This window comes from Bactrocera latifrons, unplaced genomic scaffold (assembly GCF_001853355.1).
Source record: "Bactrocera latifrons isolate USDA-ARS-PBARC rearing strain unplaced genomic scaffold, ASM185335v1 scaffold_284, whole genome shotgun sequence".
NCBI lineage: Eukaryota > Metazoa > Arthropoda > Insecta > Diptera > Tephritidae > Bactrocera > Bactrocera latifrons.
The window spans coordinates 194,835-214,492 of record NW_017536452.1 but is presented as its reverse complement, the minus strand read 5'-3'; the positions used below and the strand labels follow the sequence as shown (position 1 = coordinate 214,492).

General features: G+C 36.2%; 1 protein-coding gene across 3 annotated transcripts in view; it reads right to left on the bottom strand.

Annotated features, from left to right (window-relative positions):
- Positions 1–19,658, bottom strand: part of LOC108970135 (TBC1 domain family member 24) — a 157,361-nt gene that overhangs the window by 95,512 nt on the left and 42,191 nt on the right. For all 3 annotated transcript variants that reach the window (XM_018935295.1, XM_018935292.1, XM_018935297.1), the window contains exon 3: positions 4,763–5,386. In XM_018935295.1, coding sequence (XP_018790840.1) covers positions 4,763–4,910 — 148 coding nt within the window. In that variant the 5' untranslated portion in view covers positions 4,911–5,386. The remainder of the gene's footprint in view (positions 1–4,762; positions 5,387–19,658) is intronic.

Genomic DNA, 19,658 nt, shown 5'->3' with positions numbered 1-19,658 from the left:
TTGGTATGACATACTTTATCAAATAAATATTGTAAGTAAATCTCTACAGTTAACAGATATGGTTTTTGGTAAATGTACAGAAATGTTGAAAAAATGCTGCAATTTCTTGGAAGACTACAGAAATACAGGCTTTAAAAGCGCTATTTCAACTGCTGCGAAGGAGTTGGCCGAAGAACTGGAAATTGAATCTGTAACAAGAATTCGCCGTGTTAAGCATCAAGCTAGTGAAATTGCACGCGATTACCCTATAACTTCTCCCGAAAAAAAATTTGATGTTGAATTTTTCAACTATCTTTTGGACACTACATTAATTTCAGTTAATGAAAGGTTCGAACAGTTAAATGAGTACTCTGAATCTTGGTCTTTTTTGTAAAATATTAAACAGATTCCAGAAAAACCCGAGCTTGTCAAGCTCTGTAGTGATCTCCAATTAGAATTAACTGTAGAATCTAAATCAGACATAGATGGTTGTATGTTGTGTGATGGACTTGTAAGCTTGACATCCTTTTTGCCTGATCAAAATGTGGTTACTCCCATTTTTGTTTTTAATTTCATCAAAGATTGCAACTTACAGAACTGTATCCAACTGTATAGATATCATTGCGAATATTATTAACTAAACCTGTAATGCTTGCTAGTGAGGAGCATAGCCTTTCAAAGCTGATGCTGATAAAAACCTATCTTCGATCAACAATTTCCCAATCTAGATTTACAAACTTAGCAACTTTGTCAATTGAAAACGAAATTGATGAAAACATCGACTTTGACAACCTTATAAAGGAGTTCGCTGATAGAAAGGCCAGAAAAGCAAAATTTTATTAGTGTCTTTGTATTAAATGGTTATTTTTTATAATAAATAATTATTTCTTTTAATAAACGGTTATTTCATTAAATGCTTTCCCTTTTTTCGAATGGGTTTGAATTGCAGTTGGAGGGCGCCGTAGAAATCTCGCTGGTAGTGTTAAAACCGGCACTGTCTGAGAGTGTACACGAAAACGGTGGAGAGTCGATTCGACGCCGTTCGCAGCAACTGGGACTGAGGTATGGAAAGACTTGGCGCATTTCACATCGAGATCTTAAATTGAAAGTGATCAAAATACGAGCTCAAGCCGCTCGACATCGCTTCCCAAGCGACATCGCTTCTCTCTATAGGTTCTTGAAAATTTCCAAGAGATCCGACGTTTTCGAGTCAAATTTTGTTCAGCTATGAAGCTAATTTCTGACTCAATGAACGTAACCGTCACGTAACGACCGTGTTCGCGCCATGTTAACAGACTATTTGATGCCAGAAATTAAAGCTCAGGATCTCAGAGACAATTGGTTTCAACAACATGGCGCCAACTCCCACACATCGCATGAATCAATAGATTTATTTATTGACAGAACACTTCAGTGAGCAGATAATTTCACGTTTTGGGAAGTTCGATTTGCCACCAAGATCGTGTGATATCACGCCATTAGACTTTTTCTTGTGGGGATATTTAAATGCTAAAGTATATGCGAACGATCCCGCTTCGATTCGTAACCAGTCGAAATGCTCGAAAGAGTTATCCAAAATTGAACACAACACAATATGAGACGTAGTCGTGGCCAACATTTGAAAGAGATAATCTTCAAAAAGTAAATACCAAATCTCCCATTAAATTTAATTTTAATTCTTTGTATTTTCTTTAAAAAAAAAGGTGAAAACCCAAAATACATCATACTCTATATATTACTGTGTTCTGATATTGGAAGTTCCGACAAATGAGCAGCTTCTTAGAGTGAAAATGATACGATTCATATCTGAAAAACTAAAGAATAAACAAACAGCGGAACGACCAGATAGACGGACATGGCTAAATCTACTCAGCTCGGCATGCTGATCACTTAAGTATGACTTACATACATATATATAATATTAGGGAATCTCCAACGTTTCCTCCTGCTGTTACGAACTTCGTGGCAAACTTAATATATCCTTTTCAGGGTATAATAAACATATGTAAACAAAAAATATGATCATGTGAATTTTGTTTTTAATATAAAATTTTCCGTTCTTTCAAAAAAGTATCCATCACCACATCCATTTAAAACACTCCATGCACCGCCTCCACAACCTCTGCCTCTCTTTAATGTTTCAAACCATAAAAAACGCTACTGTTTACAATAATATTCACGCGATAATCCGAGCCATCATAGGCAGAAATCTTAAGTGCAAATATTTATGGTATAGAAGAATACAGATGTACACATTTTTTATTCTATAAAATGTAACATGTATGAGTATATCTGTACAAGGCTTTTCAATATAACCTTCCATAAAATTTTTAATATTCAGCACGACCTTCCCATCACGTGGACTACAGCCGGCCGGAGTGTTCCACATTTCCACTTCGCTTTTTTCAATTTTGCCTATTCCTTTTGAATATATACAGTTTTGTGCGTAATAATAGCAGTGCTCACTTGAAATGGGTAAAATATTGAAATTTTTCACAAATTTGTTTCACTTTTTTACTTTGCTTTAATTTTCGTTATTAATAAACTCTTTATGAACTCTGTTAATATTGATTTTTCATGCCCTTCCAACGAAGTTAAAAATCTGCATCTCTTCGAGAAGGTCTACTTACATACTCGTGTAACTGGTATTACTTGAATCTAAACAATTTGCACTTCTTGCATCCATTTAACTTCGACTTAGACTTCGACCACCTTATACAGTTATTATCAAATCTCATAAATACAAGTGGTAACTTCCGGATGGAGTCATGTGTAGAAATTCACGCAAGTGAATAAAATTGTCTAGGCACCATTCACTTGGGAGTGACCAGAAACGATTCTTTTAAATATGGCTCAAGCAGCTCCCGACGTCCGCCCTTAGATCAAGTATCGTCGGTGTTGCCAAAAAAACATCCTTTAAAAGTGAGAAGGCGAGTGATCCCTCCCCAGGATTACGCGCTACCTTTGGCACCTGCCACGTAAAAGACACCCCAATGAAAGGAACACAAGAGTGTCAGATGAATTACTCCCCTTTTGATGACGACCACTACAAACGGATTAAGGTTTACGATTTAAGAGCATGCAACTGCAATGTCCGGTCCCTTAATTGGAAAGATCCAAGCTGGTTTATGTCCTCGTTAGAGTAGGCTGTGGGATTCGTTTAGGGAAAGAGACTCTGTCGCCAAGTCCTGGCATTCACATCCGTGAGTGAACGTCTATCCAAAGGACTAAAGATGTATTCTTGGAGCACACCTATAAGAGTTGGCCCCGCCACAATGTCAAAAAGGTGACTGGCGACTTTAACGCCCGGTTGGGTAATGAAGGTATCTTTCACATAATGGTGCGTCAATTCAGCCTCCACGATGAAACATCTCGAAATGGGTTGAGGCCAGAGACCGAAATATGGTTATCTGTAGTATTAGATTTCAGCATAATAAAATACATCAAGCTGCCTTGCAGACGCCGGATTTAAAAGATCGATCATGTTTTAAAAGACGGAAACGTTTCGAGTATTTTAGACGTGAGTACACTCCCTGATACTAGCACTGACTCTATCTTGTTGTAGCCAAGATGCAACAAAAAACTGACGTCAAAAAACGCAAGAAAGTTTCGATTGCGAGAAGCTTCAAACACAACAGCCAGCTGAACGATTTTCTACCGGACTTGCACTTCTGCCCTTTAAGAGCACTCATTAGCAATTCGATATAAGGGAACTGTGGAACTGAATTTCAATCTCCTTAACGAAAAAAAGCAACAGCTGTATAGAGAAACAGACTGACTACCTCGCAACGTTCCAGTTGACCACAACATATGCGGAATGGGATAGGTACCCAGAATTGAAGAGGTAAGCGAGACTCATTGGCAAAAAAAAACAGAGAGAGGTCGAAATGCGTGAGAAAGAAGAGCTTGACAAGCTGAGGGACAGGAGTAAAATGGTCAAAGTTCTAAGAAAAGATGCGGCGACTATTTTGATTTTTTGATTTCGGATGATCCAGCAACAAGTTACACCGCAATCAGCACCGCAATTAAAATTTTTTCCGCGACGCTACAGAGTTATAACTGCCGCTGCCGTATTTTATAATATTTTTCCATGAAAATGTAATATAATAAGCGTCAAATATCACACTATAAGGTACTATTGGTTAAAACGAATAATTATTTGACCATTTCTTCTAAAAAAAAATCATAAAAATTGGCTTTGTTTACACAGTTTGACCCCACTGTAGAATAGAAACATTTCTTAAAACATGGTAAATCGAAAAAATAATTTATTTCAAGTATTCTTTTAATTACAAACAGTGAACTCTGTATATACACATAATGCTCGGAAAGCTATATAGATAATCACAATATAATGTGAATATTGAAATTATGAAATATTCGGAAATATGTTTGTATTTTTGCTTTTTGAATGAACTGTGGCATCTGTGCATTTTATTTACAATTCTCAATATTTATATTATAGAAAATTGAAAAATCTGAAAATGTTATGAAATTTAATAATTTCATTACAAAAATAGAATGTTGCAAAGCGGCGCAAATGCTTGAGGCAACATTTTCGATTCCAAAATTAATCCAACGATGTTGTTGTACCCAATACTTAATCAAGTTACATACAAAAAATTTCAAACGAATCAAAAATTTTAATTATAAAATCTATTCTATATTTTGCATATTTATTTTAATAAAAAATATTTATTTTAATTAGAAAAAAAAACCGAAAAGCATACGAATATTTGTGAATTTAATTGAGAAAGGTAAGGGAGTATATGAACACACTTACCAGTCGAGGGCTTTTGATTGTAGAAATCCAAGCTTTTTATCTCTGCTGTGTCAACGTGTGGTGAAAATCCCTCGTACAGGTCGCTCTCCTCTTCGATGCCGCTCAATTTATCAGCCTGAGCTGAAGACGCGTCACGATTGTAAGGCATTTTTTTCTAAATACACGCTTAGAAAGTTTGCCAACGACGATAAATACTTTTTTATTTTTACAACTACTATATTATTAATATAGTTTGCACTTATTCGCTCCACGCAGAATCTCAATTTCCACTCTATTCTCTCTCTCACGCTATGAACCTTCTTCTTTGGTGTACGCACTGCACTCTACTCGCTGCTTTATTCTGGAACTTTGTTAAATCTACGTTAATTTGTGTTATTTTTCAATTTGACTAGAAGTATTTGCGAATTCTGTTACTTTAATTTTAGTTTAGTTTTGCTGAATTTTTTTCGATTTTCGTTTTTCAACTTCAAATTGTTTTTGTAAATGTTTTTTACATTAAATGTTTATGGAGATAGAAATACTCCACGGCGACGTGTAGAAAAATGCAACATTATGATATTTTCAAGCTTATGTTAGATCTTCAAAAAGCATAATCCAATAATGCTACAGGGTGGTTGAGATAATCTGAAAAGTAGAAAAGGGGTGTTTATTATTTTTATGTTGAAACATAATATTTGTAAGAAATTGATAATACAATAAAATATATCAATAAAAATTACTGGCTGTCATATTTTGATAAATTAATTTTCATTTGAATAACAAAGGCAGTAACCCGGAGGCATGTTCTAGTATCCCATTTTGATAGCATTGCATAAAGACTTCTTCACACATTAAGTATAATTTCAAGCTTTTATAAATTATATTTCTAAATCTATAGTCGACCTTAGTGATTCCAGCTTCTCGAAGTTACACGTTTCTTGTGTTTGTTGAAGTGCGCTTTTTTGCTGCACATAGGCGGTTGCGTATCTTGGCTGCGAACAGATATTGATGCGAGTTAATGCCTGGACCTCGGAGCGTACGCACCTCTAAAACACTGGAGACATGTCTTCCATCTATCACAACGTGATCGATCTGGTTGGTGGTTTTTCGATCCGGAGACAGCTCTATGTATTTTCTTATGCTAGAATCTAGTACTACAAATAACCATATTTCGGACCCAGCGTAGTCGATCAGCCTCAACCCATGTGGGGATGTTTCCTCGTGTAGGCAGAATTTACCGACCGTTGAGCCAAAAATATCTTCTTTGCTCAACCTGGCGTTAGAGTAGCCAAGCACGATTTTGACATAGTGGCGGTCCAGCTCTCATATTGTAACCCTCTTTCGTCGGGCGGTGGCGCAAATCAGCTATTTGTTCAAGAACTTTGCTTTGATGCCGATTGTGATTAGACGTTCATCCCCCGGGGTGAATGACAGTACTCGGCGACTAAGTCTTTCTCCCACCACGAATCTCGCACCGAATTTGTGCTCTGTAGTAGTAAATGCCACAAGGACCCACTTGTTTCACCCCTTGTCGCATTCATCGCACTTCTTGGACGGCGGTCTTAACAGTCTTTACTTTTACGAGGACATTAACCAGCTAGGCAGCGGCACCTTTCCAATTAAAGGACCCTACACTCCATGTGCATGCCCTTAAATCTCAATCCTAAATGTGATGCCATGGCCGTCATCAAGGACGGTGTCTCTTATCCGAGGCTGTTGTTGCCTTTTCGGGGGCGTTTTATTAGGTGCCGGGTCCCAAACGCAGCGTTCAACCCTGAGGACAGCTCAGGCACTTTAGCTCACTTCAAACGGATGTTCTTTGGCTAGCCAGAGGATACTTGCTCTAAGTGCGGAATTCGCAACTTGCTTGAGCCATATGTATAGATAAATGGCATAAGGTCAAGTAATTATGACAGGATTTTCTATTGTTAAATAAAGTTTTGTTGGAATTTAGTTAGCAACAGAATTTTGCTATTTTACTTTTTCACCTCTAGTGATTCCGATGTCAATATAACAGATGTCGGAAATCGATCTGAAATTTTGCGCACTTCCTTTCCTTTCGAAGAAGTTGGTCATTCGTCGGATAATTTAATTACATATAACTGCCATACAATCTACTCGGTCAAAATGAAGATCTTGTATGAACAACCTTTTTATAAGTCAAGATATTTTCAAAAGACTTTGGAATAGATTATTCGATATAGTCTCCGAAAATATTGTTCAGTTCGGGCTACTCTAGCATATAGCTGCCATAAAAACTGACCGATCAAATTCAAACCAATGTCTTTTATGGTATGCTCCTGTGAAAGATTCGGTGCTACCGTAGTTAACGTGTTTTCTTGTTTTTAAGCAGAAGGCTGAAATTTTACTTCTACTTTGTTGCATTTCTGGTAGCCATCAAAAAAAATCAACTATTAAAAATATACTAAAATTTGTAAACAAAACTTTCGCGTACAAACACTTTGCACAGCAATTTCCATGAGCGTCAAAATAGTTCCTTTCCTTTTTACCGAATAAACTGGCAAGCTGTAGAAAAGGCAAAAGGCAAAATGCTGCACTAGACTAAGAAAACAAACGATTTATAATTGTTGTGTGTTGCAGATGGAAGGAGCGGGTTGGGGAACGCGGATGGAAGAGAGGAAATAAACAAATGCAAAAGAAATAGTAAAATATAAATAAGAATGTATGATTATAAATGGCAGTATAAAAACAGTGAAAATAGAATAACTAAAAAAATAAAAAATATGGAAGAAATATAAATAAGAAAAGACAAAGAAGAGCAATAAATATTATAAAGAAATTTTATGCAAACAATTTTAAGCAAAAGCAACTAAAACGCTCAGCGTGTTGCAATACAATTTTATCGAGTGGCGAGTGACGTGCAAATCTGAACGTTTACCAAAAACAGCAGCGAGGAAAACACACAAGTACATACATATATTTATTGAATAAATGCGCTGGGAAAAGCGGAAGTATGACGTTAATGATACGCCATGTCGGCCGCAGCCGCATGCATACAAACTAAACACTCGTGTGAAAAGTGTGAATATTAAATATTTTTGAATATAAGTACAAATAATTTTAAGAATATGTATTATATGCTTTAAATCTTAAATTTTGGGTTACATCTCAATAAATGTCTGCTTTTTTTGGAACAAAACAATTAAGATAAAAATATTTAGTCTATAATATTTAAATACATTTTCAAAAAAGTTAACCAGACGTTGTTTAAAAATCATCGAGCTGACACCCAAAAGTTATCCTAGTATTTCAGATAAGCATCGAACACAATCTCTGAACAAATTGTTGAGATCGGAACACTGTAGCTATAGCTGAACGATCAAAATCAAGTTCTAGTTCTAGTAGAGAAAAATTTTTTATTTGACGAGTTATCTTCACGAAATTTGGTATGTATTATAACCAATGGTAACGGTACAATCTTTAAAGAAATTGTTCAGATTGGACCACCTTACCAAATAACTGCCATACAAACTGACTTCTCAAAATTCAGACCTTGTATGTAAAATTTTTTATTTGACGAAATATCTTCACGAAATTCAACAAAGATTATTGTTTAAATCAACGCTACAAACTTCGAAGAAATTATATAGATCGGATCACTATAGCAGATAGCTGCAATACAAACTGAACAATCAAAATCAAGTTCTTATAGGAAACTTTTTTTTATTTGACGAGATATCTTCATGGAATTTGGTATGTATTATGACACAAGGTAAGGCTACAATCTCCGAAAAAATTGTTCAGATCGGACTGCTTTACCAGATAACTGCCATACAAACGGAATGATCAAAATCAAGTTCTTGTATAGAATTTTATGTTAGTTGGATTCAAATTTGCTATATAATACATTCATATATGTACATATGATTTTATATATATGTACTCAATAATTTTTGAGCTCACCCATACAAAACTGGCATAAGATATACCTGCTAACCGTTATCAGCTGATACATCACATATGTACATATATGATTTATGAAATTTCCAGAATATCAAAAAAAATTTATCTTAAAAACGCTAAATCAAGCAAATTAATTAACTTCCTCGTTTTTTGTGGGCATTCGTAAATATGTATAACCAAATCATATATTATATTATATAATGCTTGCAGAAGCTTGAAAATTGCGTTAAAACGAAAAAAGTCAATTACATACAGTATATACACACATACAAACAACATATTAAACAAAAATTTGCACGACAACAAAAATTCTCAATTGCGCTCCACTTCCAAAATCGCCGTCACCGCCACCTCCTTCGCTGTTTATCTGATCCATGAAATGCTGATTTTGCGGCTAAACCCGAGCACGTGCATGTTCTACCGGTTTCCGTCACGGTTATACTACTTTTTCTCAGTACCAACAAAGCAACGAAGACCGATCGCTCTCACACACTTACAAGCTTATGCGTACACTCTCTCAACGCGCTCGATCATTGTAAGCGACATGTGAAACCGGTCGTGCTAACCCAACAAGCACAGACGCTCAAGTTAAACAAAAAAAAAAAAAAATGTTTTTTTCTAGTTCAAAGCTCAACAATTTTAATAAGTCTCTCTTGTAAATTTAGTTTTCTGTTAAGGGGGTATGGTATTCTAGTCTAGAAATCAAATTTTGTTTTTGAACTTTATTAAAAAAAACAAAAAAAAAAAAATATTTTTACTCTCCTTTTTTTATGGTGTTTTTATTGATACAAAAAAAAATTTACAAAAAAATATTAAAAATTAAAATAATTAGAGGGGGGGAGACAGGTGTAAAAAAAATGACTCTCCTGGTGGTCTGAAAAAAAAAATCAAAAGAAATTTTTAATCAGTAAAGATGTTGTTATAGTCAGGGAACACGAAAAAAAAAATTTTTTTTTGTGGAAAAATGGCGACTGCTTGAAAATAAAAATAATTTTTTACGCTTTTTTTTGAAATTCCTATTTTTTTTTTAAATATTAAAAAGAAAAATTTTGATACGATGCTGGTAGGAACGACAAAGGATTATATAAAGAAGGTTCACACATAATTTCAAGTRAATCAGTTGTATAGAACATGAGATAATGCCGATACCGTGTGGAAAAAGGTAGTTTCGAGAAAAAGGCGTTTAAAAAAGTCGATACGGCCGAACCGGGCTAGGTACTGCGTCACTAAAGTAATTGTAGCTCTTAAAATAAAATTAATTTTTAAAAATCCTTTGGAGGATATGTTCTTAAGGGTCCAAACTTTAAATATATGAAAAAAAATCGAATTTTTAAAAATTCTAGAGTAGAATACCCCCTTAAAAATCTATGGAAGTTTTGGAAAAAATTATTAAAAAAGACAAGACAATTTTTGATAAATTTAAAAAAAAAATGGAAATTGTTAAAAAAGAAACGGAAATTTATTTGATATATTTTTGCATTTGATATTTGTTGAAATTTGATGAATCAAGTTTAACATAAATAAAAAATATGCTCTGCTCGCTAGTGCGAACACTAAACTCTGAAATTCAATTTCAACTTTTGACTCACAGAGCTTCAGTAGAAAAATGTTTGCGAATTTTATAAAACATCACAAAGTTTGCTGGGTAGTTATTAGAAGGTCAAATTAATGTACCTACGAGTCGAATACGAAGACCAACAGCTCAACACTTCATTTGCTCCATGAATTATTTGTAAACAACTTACTAAAATAAAAACAGTTAATTTTTTCCATTCATTAATTTTTAGGCTAATCTTTGATTGTGTATATATTTTGGTTTGTCTCTGTTTTTTCTACATTCGATTCTCGTATATTCCCATAACGCTTGCTACTACTCCTTTATACAACCGTTCTATTTTTACTTTATGCTTTTATTTTTGCGTTGCTGCTCGGTAATATTTTACGTCATCATTGTATCACAAGCATTTAAAGGTCAGCATTTAATGCATGATGATAAATTCACGCGAAACGCAGACGCAAACGCCGCTGCTGCCGGCGACGATTGTGCTACTCTGAGGCTTTCAGAATTCAAAATTAATCCTACAGACATCTAACCGATTCATTATGACTGACTGATGGCTGTATGTCGGCCCTTTCCTGAAAGATAATACTTGATTTTCCAATACTGCCATCATTGACTCCGAAAGCCAAAATTAGCAACAGACGTTATTCTACGCACTATCGACGACATATTAAGTTTGCCAGGAAGTTTGAAATGATCAGCGTAACAAGGTAAGTTTAGATTTAGCCAGTATATGTATATGGTTCGCATATTCCACAGTTATTAAGAAATGGCGCCACTATAGGCTTTAGCTGTCATACAAACTGATCGGAAAAAAGTCTTGCGGTATTTTCGCTAGTTGGCGCTGAGAGCGCGTAGTTCAAGTTTTATTCGTCGCATCGTGTCATGCTATACCTTTTTGGAAAGCTCATTTCATGCGCTAACACGTGTTTGATTGATTGTCGTTTCTTTTAAGTGGTTCGTGAGTTATAGCATCGCAAACATGGAGCAAAATAAAGACAAAATACGGCATATTTTACAGGACTACTACGATAAAGGCAAAAATGCATCTCAAGCCGCCAATAAAATTTGTGCAGTTTATGGACCCGATACAGTTTCCAATTCCACCGCACAACGATGCTTTCAGCGTTTTCGTTCTGGTGTAGAGGTGGTCGAAGAGGCGCCACCCTCCGGAAGGCCTGTCGTCGAAAATTGCGATAAAATCGCTGAATTGGTCGAAAGAGACCGGCTAGTAGCAGCCGTAGCATCGGTCAAGAGCTGGGCATGAGTCATCAAAAAAAATTTTGCGAACAATTGAAAATTCAATAAATATGCCGAAAGACTTTTTGACAACCTATTATTTCCGCAAAATCTTCCATGAAGTAGTTGGGCACAGCATCGATTGTTGAGTGCAATGGCGGATGGACTCGATTCGAGCCTTCTTCAATACTCTGTATTGTCTAATTGAAAACCACGCGTCTAAAAAGAAACACCTGTCATGTAATATATGTGACTTTTTGACTGCATCGTTCAAACAAGTTGTAGTTGCTTGTATTTCCAGCAATACTGTACGTACATATTTTATGGTGACACTTCAAAATTATGTATTACTACATTTACTTGTCTCTTGTGTTCTACTTACCTACTCATATTCTAACATGACAGCTACGAATCTGGTGACAGCATCTGACAGGTGTACATACGGCTCATTGATACTCAAGTGGTAGTTATAGAAGTGCATCAAAAACAGCTCTTAGTTTGGTTTTTTCAACAGCTATTAATACTGATATAAATTATTAACGCAGGTTTTTTTTTAATTTATTTTTTTTTTTAATTTATGATTTAAACCGTTTTTTTCCATAAATCAAAAGATAGTGAGTTAGTTAGGCCTGAGTTTATTGTTTAATGATATCAAAGAGTTATATATGTTGTGTCTACATTATTCTAACCTTCTATCCGAAATACGTTTCAGAAGTTATATCGGTAGTAGGTCGGCGGTACACATCCCCCACAGGCTTAAGAACACATCCCACTTACAATAGTTGTTAGAAGAGCTCGTGCGCCAGGCCTAATATTAGCGTTGTGAATATAATTAAAATATCCACAAATATTTCATACTCAAAAATATAAAAATAGAGTTTCTATTGATTCAGCGAAATTAAGCTCAGACCTTAGAAATTGTATAATTTTTAGATTAAACAAAAAGCTTTTAGTCTGGTTTACCGAATCAATTAATTGCACACTTTCGTCGTAAGCTAAACAAGAAAAAACTGAAATTTGAAAAGTGTGCTAACTTTGTATCTGAACACTGTGTCAACAATTTCGCTAAGAGACTTCGGTTAGTTGCCCCACTATATCCACATTTATTTTTAACAATTACGGCTTAAGTTGATTAGCAAAATTTAACGTCGTTAATATGTTCAAAAATCCGTAATCGCACATAAAATAGTAGTTTTCGCGCTTACTTGTCACTGCCAATTACCACATTCGAATTGGCAATGACGGCGCAAATAAAATTACTTAGCAGATTTATGCAAAGTGGGCGGCTTAGAGAGACGAAATTGGCATTTAAAATATGTAATTGATAATAAGAACAAGAAAGAACATTGACTTCGGCAGCACCAAAGTAATAATACCGCTCACAGGTTTATTTTTCATAGCATAAAAGGGTATAACATAAACAGATCTTTAACTTGATGTTGATCGGTCAGTTTGTATGACAGCTAGAAAACAAAAACTAGTGAGACTTTGTTCATAATTTTAAAATTCTTAATTTATTCTTCAAAATCTACGTAGTCCCCCTCAAATTATTGCCCCTCATCAAATTACCGCTCATATAAAAAATGGTCCAAGTGATTTTTGACGTCTCGGTTTGAGGTGAACGTTGCCCCAATCAAACAATTTTGCAGAGATCTGAGCAACTAACAGTCCCCCAAGATGCCAAGCCTAGAGAATATGGTGCGTGTAGTAGCACATTCAATTCAAGCCTGAAAAGATTTTGAGGAATTATTAAACCTTTATGAGATCACACATTATCCTGATGATGGAATACTGCACCTATTCTATTAGTCAATTCTGTCCTCTTCTGTTCGAGTGAATCGCTCAATTCCTTTAGCTGATCACAATATACTTAAGAATTAATCCTCGTCGGGCGAAAGGTTAAATTAAACGTTCCATTTAAAATCCCAGAAATAGACAACATACCCTTTTTTGGTGACTATCGACCTTCGAAGTGGTTTGAGCTGCTTCAACTTGGGTTGTAATAATGCACTTCAAAAATTTATTAATAGTTTGACTTTTGATAAAAAAAATCATAGTTTTTAATACCACGAAGCAACATTCGTGCTGTGAAATTACGTGGAACCCATAAATCAAGCTTGGAAATAGATGCTAGTCCTCTCACCTGCATGTAAAGGGTCGCGTTAGACAAATTTCATCTCTCAACAATCTCTTGAGTTGTTATTCGACAATTTACATACGAATGTATTTATTTTAAAGATCACGTGGTGCATCCTTAAGATTGAAAATGCGGGAACAAAATATTGCCAACCAATTTGGGCATTGGCGTTCGGCCAACACGTGTTCTTCCTCATATAAGTATGCCTTGCCTTGCGTTGCATTTTTAGCATTTTGATTGTAAAACAATAAAAACATTTTCGGTATATGTTGTTTTTGTTCTTCCGTCTTCGATTATTTTTAAAACCAAGCCTTACTAAATCAGCTGTTCAAATATGTATTGGTGAACGGGCGAAGTGCGAAGTCGGCTAATAAAAGATTCAATAAGATCAGCTGTTTTCATCCAAAAAAAAATTACTTATGGAACGACCCAATATTTCCGATTCGCCAAGCGTTAAAGAGCACTGAACCGAATAAACCACACCAGTTGTTAAAACAGATCAACACCTTGTGGTATCAACCTACTTTGAAGTAAATGTACTCTTTTCAATAGCCTTTTCCTGGCAGTTCACGCGTGAGTCGTGTCAAGCTGTCATGTTATTTTTGTTTAGTATTGTTTTGGCATTTCATCAAGGAAAGACTTACGCCTGAACAACGTTTAAAACTCGTTTAACGTTCACGTTCTGTAATGAATGTGTTTCGCGCGCTTCGCTCAACTTATGGTCAACATAATCGGCCTACTCAGCTTACTATTCGCGAAACCATCACCCATCTTGAGATCCACCTTTCATTATGGGTTAATATTTGACCGAGTAGAACACGTTCAGCACGCAGTGAAGAAACTATAGCAACCGTAGCAGGGAGTGTACACGAAGAGCGCGGAGAATCGCGCGCGAGAACCGAATCGACGCAAAAAGTGAAGCCGCTCGACCTTCCCAAGCGGCATCATTTCGCTCCATCGACTTTTCAAAAGTGCCAAGATCCGACGTTTTCGAGCCAAATTTTGTTTAGCGATGAGGCCCATGCCTGTTTATGTAAACAGGCACAATTCTCGCATTTGGAACGACAAGCGATCTAAAGAGATTCAAGAGCTGCCCTTCCAACCAGAAAAACAACGGTTTGGTGTGGTTTGTGGGTTTTTTTATCGCGCCATGATAACCGACTATTTGATGCCTGAAATTTAAGAGCGATTTTTAGGGCAAAACATCAGGTGTGTCATTTGCCAGTGACCAGGCGAAATGCACGAACGAGTCATCGCAAATTGATGGATCATCTGATACGTAACCACGGCTAACATTTGAAAGAAATTATCTTCAAAAAATAAATGCAAAACAATGTTCTTTCGAATAATAATAAACAATCCCCATAAATTTGAAGTTTGTTGGTTCATTATTTAATGGAACCTCAAAATGGATCACATTTCAGTAGTAAAAAACATTGATCCAGTTTCGAGTCAGATATTGCTACATCTTCGGTTACATAAACTCGACTATCATCACAGTTAAGTATCGGACTGTACGGCCATAATAAAAAGAGTTCAAAGCATAAATTGGATTTTGTACAAGCCATTGCTACTCTATTTAACCGTTAACGTTCGTAGGATACGCGAAGTATTGATGCTTATACAACAAGCATTCGTGTTTATGCCGACCAATAATACCTCTTTGGGCACTTCTAAGCTGGTACTGCTTACTGCTCAGCCTTTTTGTTGTATTTATAAATGCACTATTTGCGCACTGGGTAATGGAATTACGATTATTAGCCGGATAAGGCGAAGTGACATAGATATTAAATAAATATTTAATGGCTGGAAATACTCGCATATATGTATATCTGTAACTAAGACTTAGGAACAGGTACATATCTATGACCGTAGAGAACTGCTTGCCAAATCGGCGGGAGTTGCAAATTTATGCGATAACTAAAAAATGCCAATAGAAAAAAGGTGGAGCAAATAAACAACTACGATTATTACAATTACAAACGTTGCCTAGGCAATGAGCGCTTAATCGACATGGACAGCTGGTTACATTTATAATCGTGAATGGGTTTGGGTTGTGACGCCGAATACGTGGCGAATGTAGTGCAGCTCAACTTGACAGTGAATCATGTGATCGCGAAATGGATTTCAGCTGACCAAACATTCACGGCACGCCTCAAGGCTGCCGCTAAGCACGTACTCGTACTCATGCTCTCCACATGTTTTGTATGTGTGTGTATGCGTGGTTGTGGCTTCAATAGTGGATTTGTGGATTTTGTGGTTAGCAAAATGTTTCGAGACAGCATCGGATCGAGTTGAGTTCATTTCATCAAATCCACAACCCTTTGATGCCGTCGCGGACCAAAGTTTCCGGTTGCCACTGGCTCTTGAAATGCAGGTGTAATTTTCTAATTTATACCAATTGAGGTTTGTTGAACGTCGCGGCTATTAAGCGGCGCATTAGTGCGCTCGGCATCAACACGTCCGCTCAGCGCTTATCAAAAGTATTTGAGGACTGAATGCGAGGGCGTACGTGATTTAGAAATAACGGCGTTCTGTATTAAAAGGTTTGTGTGCCACTAAGGCTTTCCTATATTAAACTTCGCAGACAATTTGTTGTGTGACATTCAGCCTAATGAAAATTGACAAGCTTGTTTGTGTTGTATTCAAATGAAGAAAGACAGTGGAGAGCTAGAGACTGACGGTGTCGTGTTCATATCGGTGTATAAATCAGACATTTAAACTGCTAAGTGCTCGACTGCTCTTGAAGTGCGCTAGATTTATATGTCTGATGAGCCTTTTACTTCTGGCGTCTGCTTAGGTCATACTATAAAATACAGTAATGTTTGAACGCTTGCTTGATTCGAGGATATCAATCCACATTTTTTAACTTTTTGTAATCGGTGCCCAAAACTTAAAACGCGTTTTTCTCGAAAGGCTGACTCTGAAATCAGTGATATAAATTCCCCAAAATGGCTACACCGAAATGCAAAATGCCTGCTCTTTTACACGACTTTCTTGGGTATTGGGTATATTTGTCAGATAATGATAGACGGAATAAAATTTTTGATAATATTTTCGATTTTGTAAGCCACTGAAGTGTAAATTTTTCACGAACGACGACCTCTACACGGACGGATAATGTAGAGAGAGTGTAATATAGAGGGTGTGCCGATTGTCTAAACGGTCCACTTTTCTATACACACTTTAAAATTTACAAATACTTTAAAGCATCAAAAGCTCTGTTGCCACATTTTTCACTGTGTTTTGCGAGGTTGTCACTTTTCCATTGTGACGAAAAGCTGCTTGTATACAAGCCTATCATTTTGGGCGTTTCTTTTGTAAATGCAGCAACGTAGAACAAGATAATTAATTTTTGAAAGCAAGAAGGAAAACTCATACCAGGATGAAACCTATTTAAAGGTAAAGTTAAAAATTAAGCCACTGAAGTTTACATTTTTCACAAACGATGACTCTCACGACGACATCTACACGGACGGATCAAAAATGCCGAATGGAGAAGGCGTCGGGATCTCTATCCCTGCCGGAATACTACAGTATCTTAATCAATGTAATAATCTTCCATCACATTACATCAGAGAACGTACTTAGAAGCAAGGAACCAGTAGATATGTTGGTTGTCGAAAAGCGACTGCGTAGTATATAGTTCCGTGCTACTAAGGCATTCCGGGAAACGAAATATTCGAAGAGGTTGTCAAAACTGATTGGCTATGAACATTACAAGAAATTACCGAAAGTATCAGGGTGAGATTTGCTTCAAGCACATGCAGAATCGCCGTTATAATTTTTACGCATGCTTTTTACTCTCATCGCGGGGCGGTTGTTGGCTTAGTCACATGTCATAAATTGTCTGCCAAGACATGCGAGTGTTTTGGGCATTATTAACGATGATTTAAGCAGAAAATGCAGGGAAGTAGACAAGTCCGCCCTTATTAACACTCACGACGTTCTTAAAGTTCGCAAAATGCGTTGGTGTCGTATTAATTGAACCCCCGCCCGACATTACAAAGAATCGATGGGTACATACTCGTATACTATTAGGTTAATGCATAGCGTGACAGCCAGCCAGTACAGTCTAGCATAACTTAATCTTGTCTAAAAATGACATGCTGCATTTGTAAGTGTTTTATTGCCGAAACGAAAAGAACCATCAAATTTCTGATAAGCATAAATATTTTTAACGCTTGAGCTGATTTTTCAGTCTGTTTGTTTGTCCTTATTAATGTTTATCAGTTTTTGAATTCCCACCTCCAAAGTATTGTGTCATTTGGCTCCAAATATCTGTTGCTGACACGGGAACTACAAGTATTACGGGAAATCTGGCAGACTGATGCAATATTTAAACTTGTTTTTCATCACCTACCATGCACATTTATATATATATATTTTATTTAGATGAATCAGCTGGTAAATATGATATATACGTATGTATATGTGCTCACACTAGTGGTCAGATAAATGTGACAATAACGAATTTATATATAAGTTGCAATTTTTAAGGCTGTTCAGGCTGTGCCTTAAAATTGCGATTTCCTAATAAAACTTCACCACGAGAAAATTGGTATGCAGATGGTCTGAATCGGGCCTTTGCCACGCCCACAAAACCGGCCACTTCGTTTTCCTTTCCTAGATACAAATCAAGTCGCTAATGTGTGCCTTTTTACGGCCAAAAATTATACTAATCAGACTATAACTATTCAAGCTCAAAGATACCAATTCAAGCTCCATTTCCTGATAATAGTATGCCTGTATGTCAAAAATGGCTTGAACCGGATCAGGACTTCATTTAACCCCCATATATCTAATTAATAATTAAATAATTTTCAAAGTGTCTTTCAGTTGATTTATCGGTCCATATAAAATTATCGCATAGTTTTATTTTAGCCAGAGGTTCATTCTATAAACACTTAGTTATTAACTGCCCGCCACTGTATGTGGGTATTCCGACGTGTGCATTAACATGTTTGATATTTTTCTGTGAATTCCGGGAATGTCAAGCGCACCCATCTCGGTAGCTATACAGTTGCAAAGAAAACACTTTATTTTGCATTTATTTTCTTCATTAGCTTAGAAGCTTTCCTGAAACTATAGATCTAGGTGGTTTTATTATTTTCTAGTTGACAAAAAGCGCATTTACACCACATGACTCGTAACAAAGGTTAACGAAAACAAAACTGAAGGAATGGCTTTATACAGACATACTCGTAAACCCAGTGGATTTGTTGCTCTGCAGGCAGAAACACGCGATTGTGCAATAAAATGAAAAACGATTCAGCAAACTGTTGCTATTCATGGTAAATTTTTATATTTTCAGATGTAAGCAAAAACTTGTTGTTTCTCAACATACACACATACACAAACATCCAAATGAAGCGATCGTTGCAGTGTTTTTTTTTTTTTAAATGTCATAATGCAACCTTGTTTAAAACAAACTAACCTCAGTTCTCCCTTTTATGCAAATAAAGAGTGTTTGTTAATTGCACCAGTTTCGTACTTATAACGGTACATACTATGTATGAATGTGCAACGACTTATTATGACAGGTGACTAAACGAAAAATGGAACTAAAATGAATTAAAAGCAGTGCTCAGAAAAAAACATTAATTCGGTTGCGCCCGAACAAGTAAAGTTCTCCACACAAAAGCTTGATTTTGATCGGTTAGTTTGAATGACATTTATATGCTACAGTGATCCGATTTTTATACTCTCGCAACTAAGTTGCTAAGGAGAGTATTATAGTTTTGTTCACATAACGGTTATTTGTAAGTCATATAACTAAAAGAGTCAGATATGGGGTTATATATACCAAAGTGATCAGGGTGACGAGTAGAGTTGAAATCCGGATGTCTGTCTGTCTGTCTGTCCGCCCGTCCGTGCAAGCTGTAACTTGAGTAAAAATTGAGATATCATGATGAAACTTGGTAGACGTATTTCTTGGCTCCATAAGAAGGTTAAGTTCGAAGATAGGCAAAATCGGCACACTGCCACGCCCACAAAATGGCGAAAACCGAAAACCTATAAAGTGTCATAACTAAGCCATAAATAAAGATATTAAA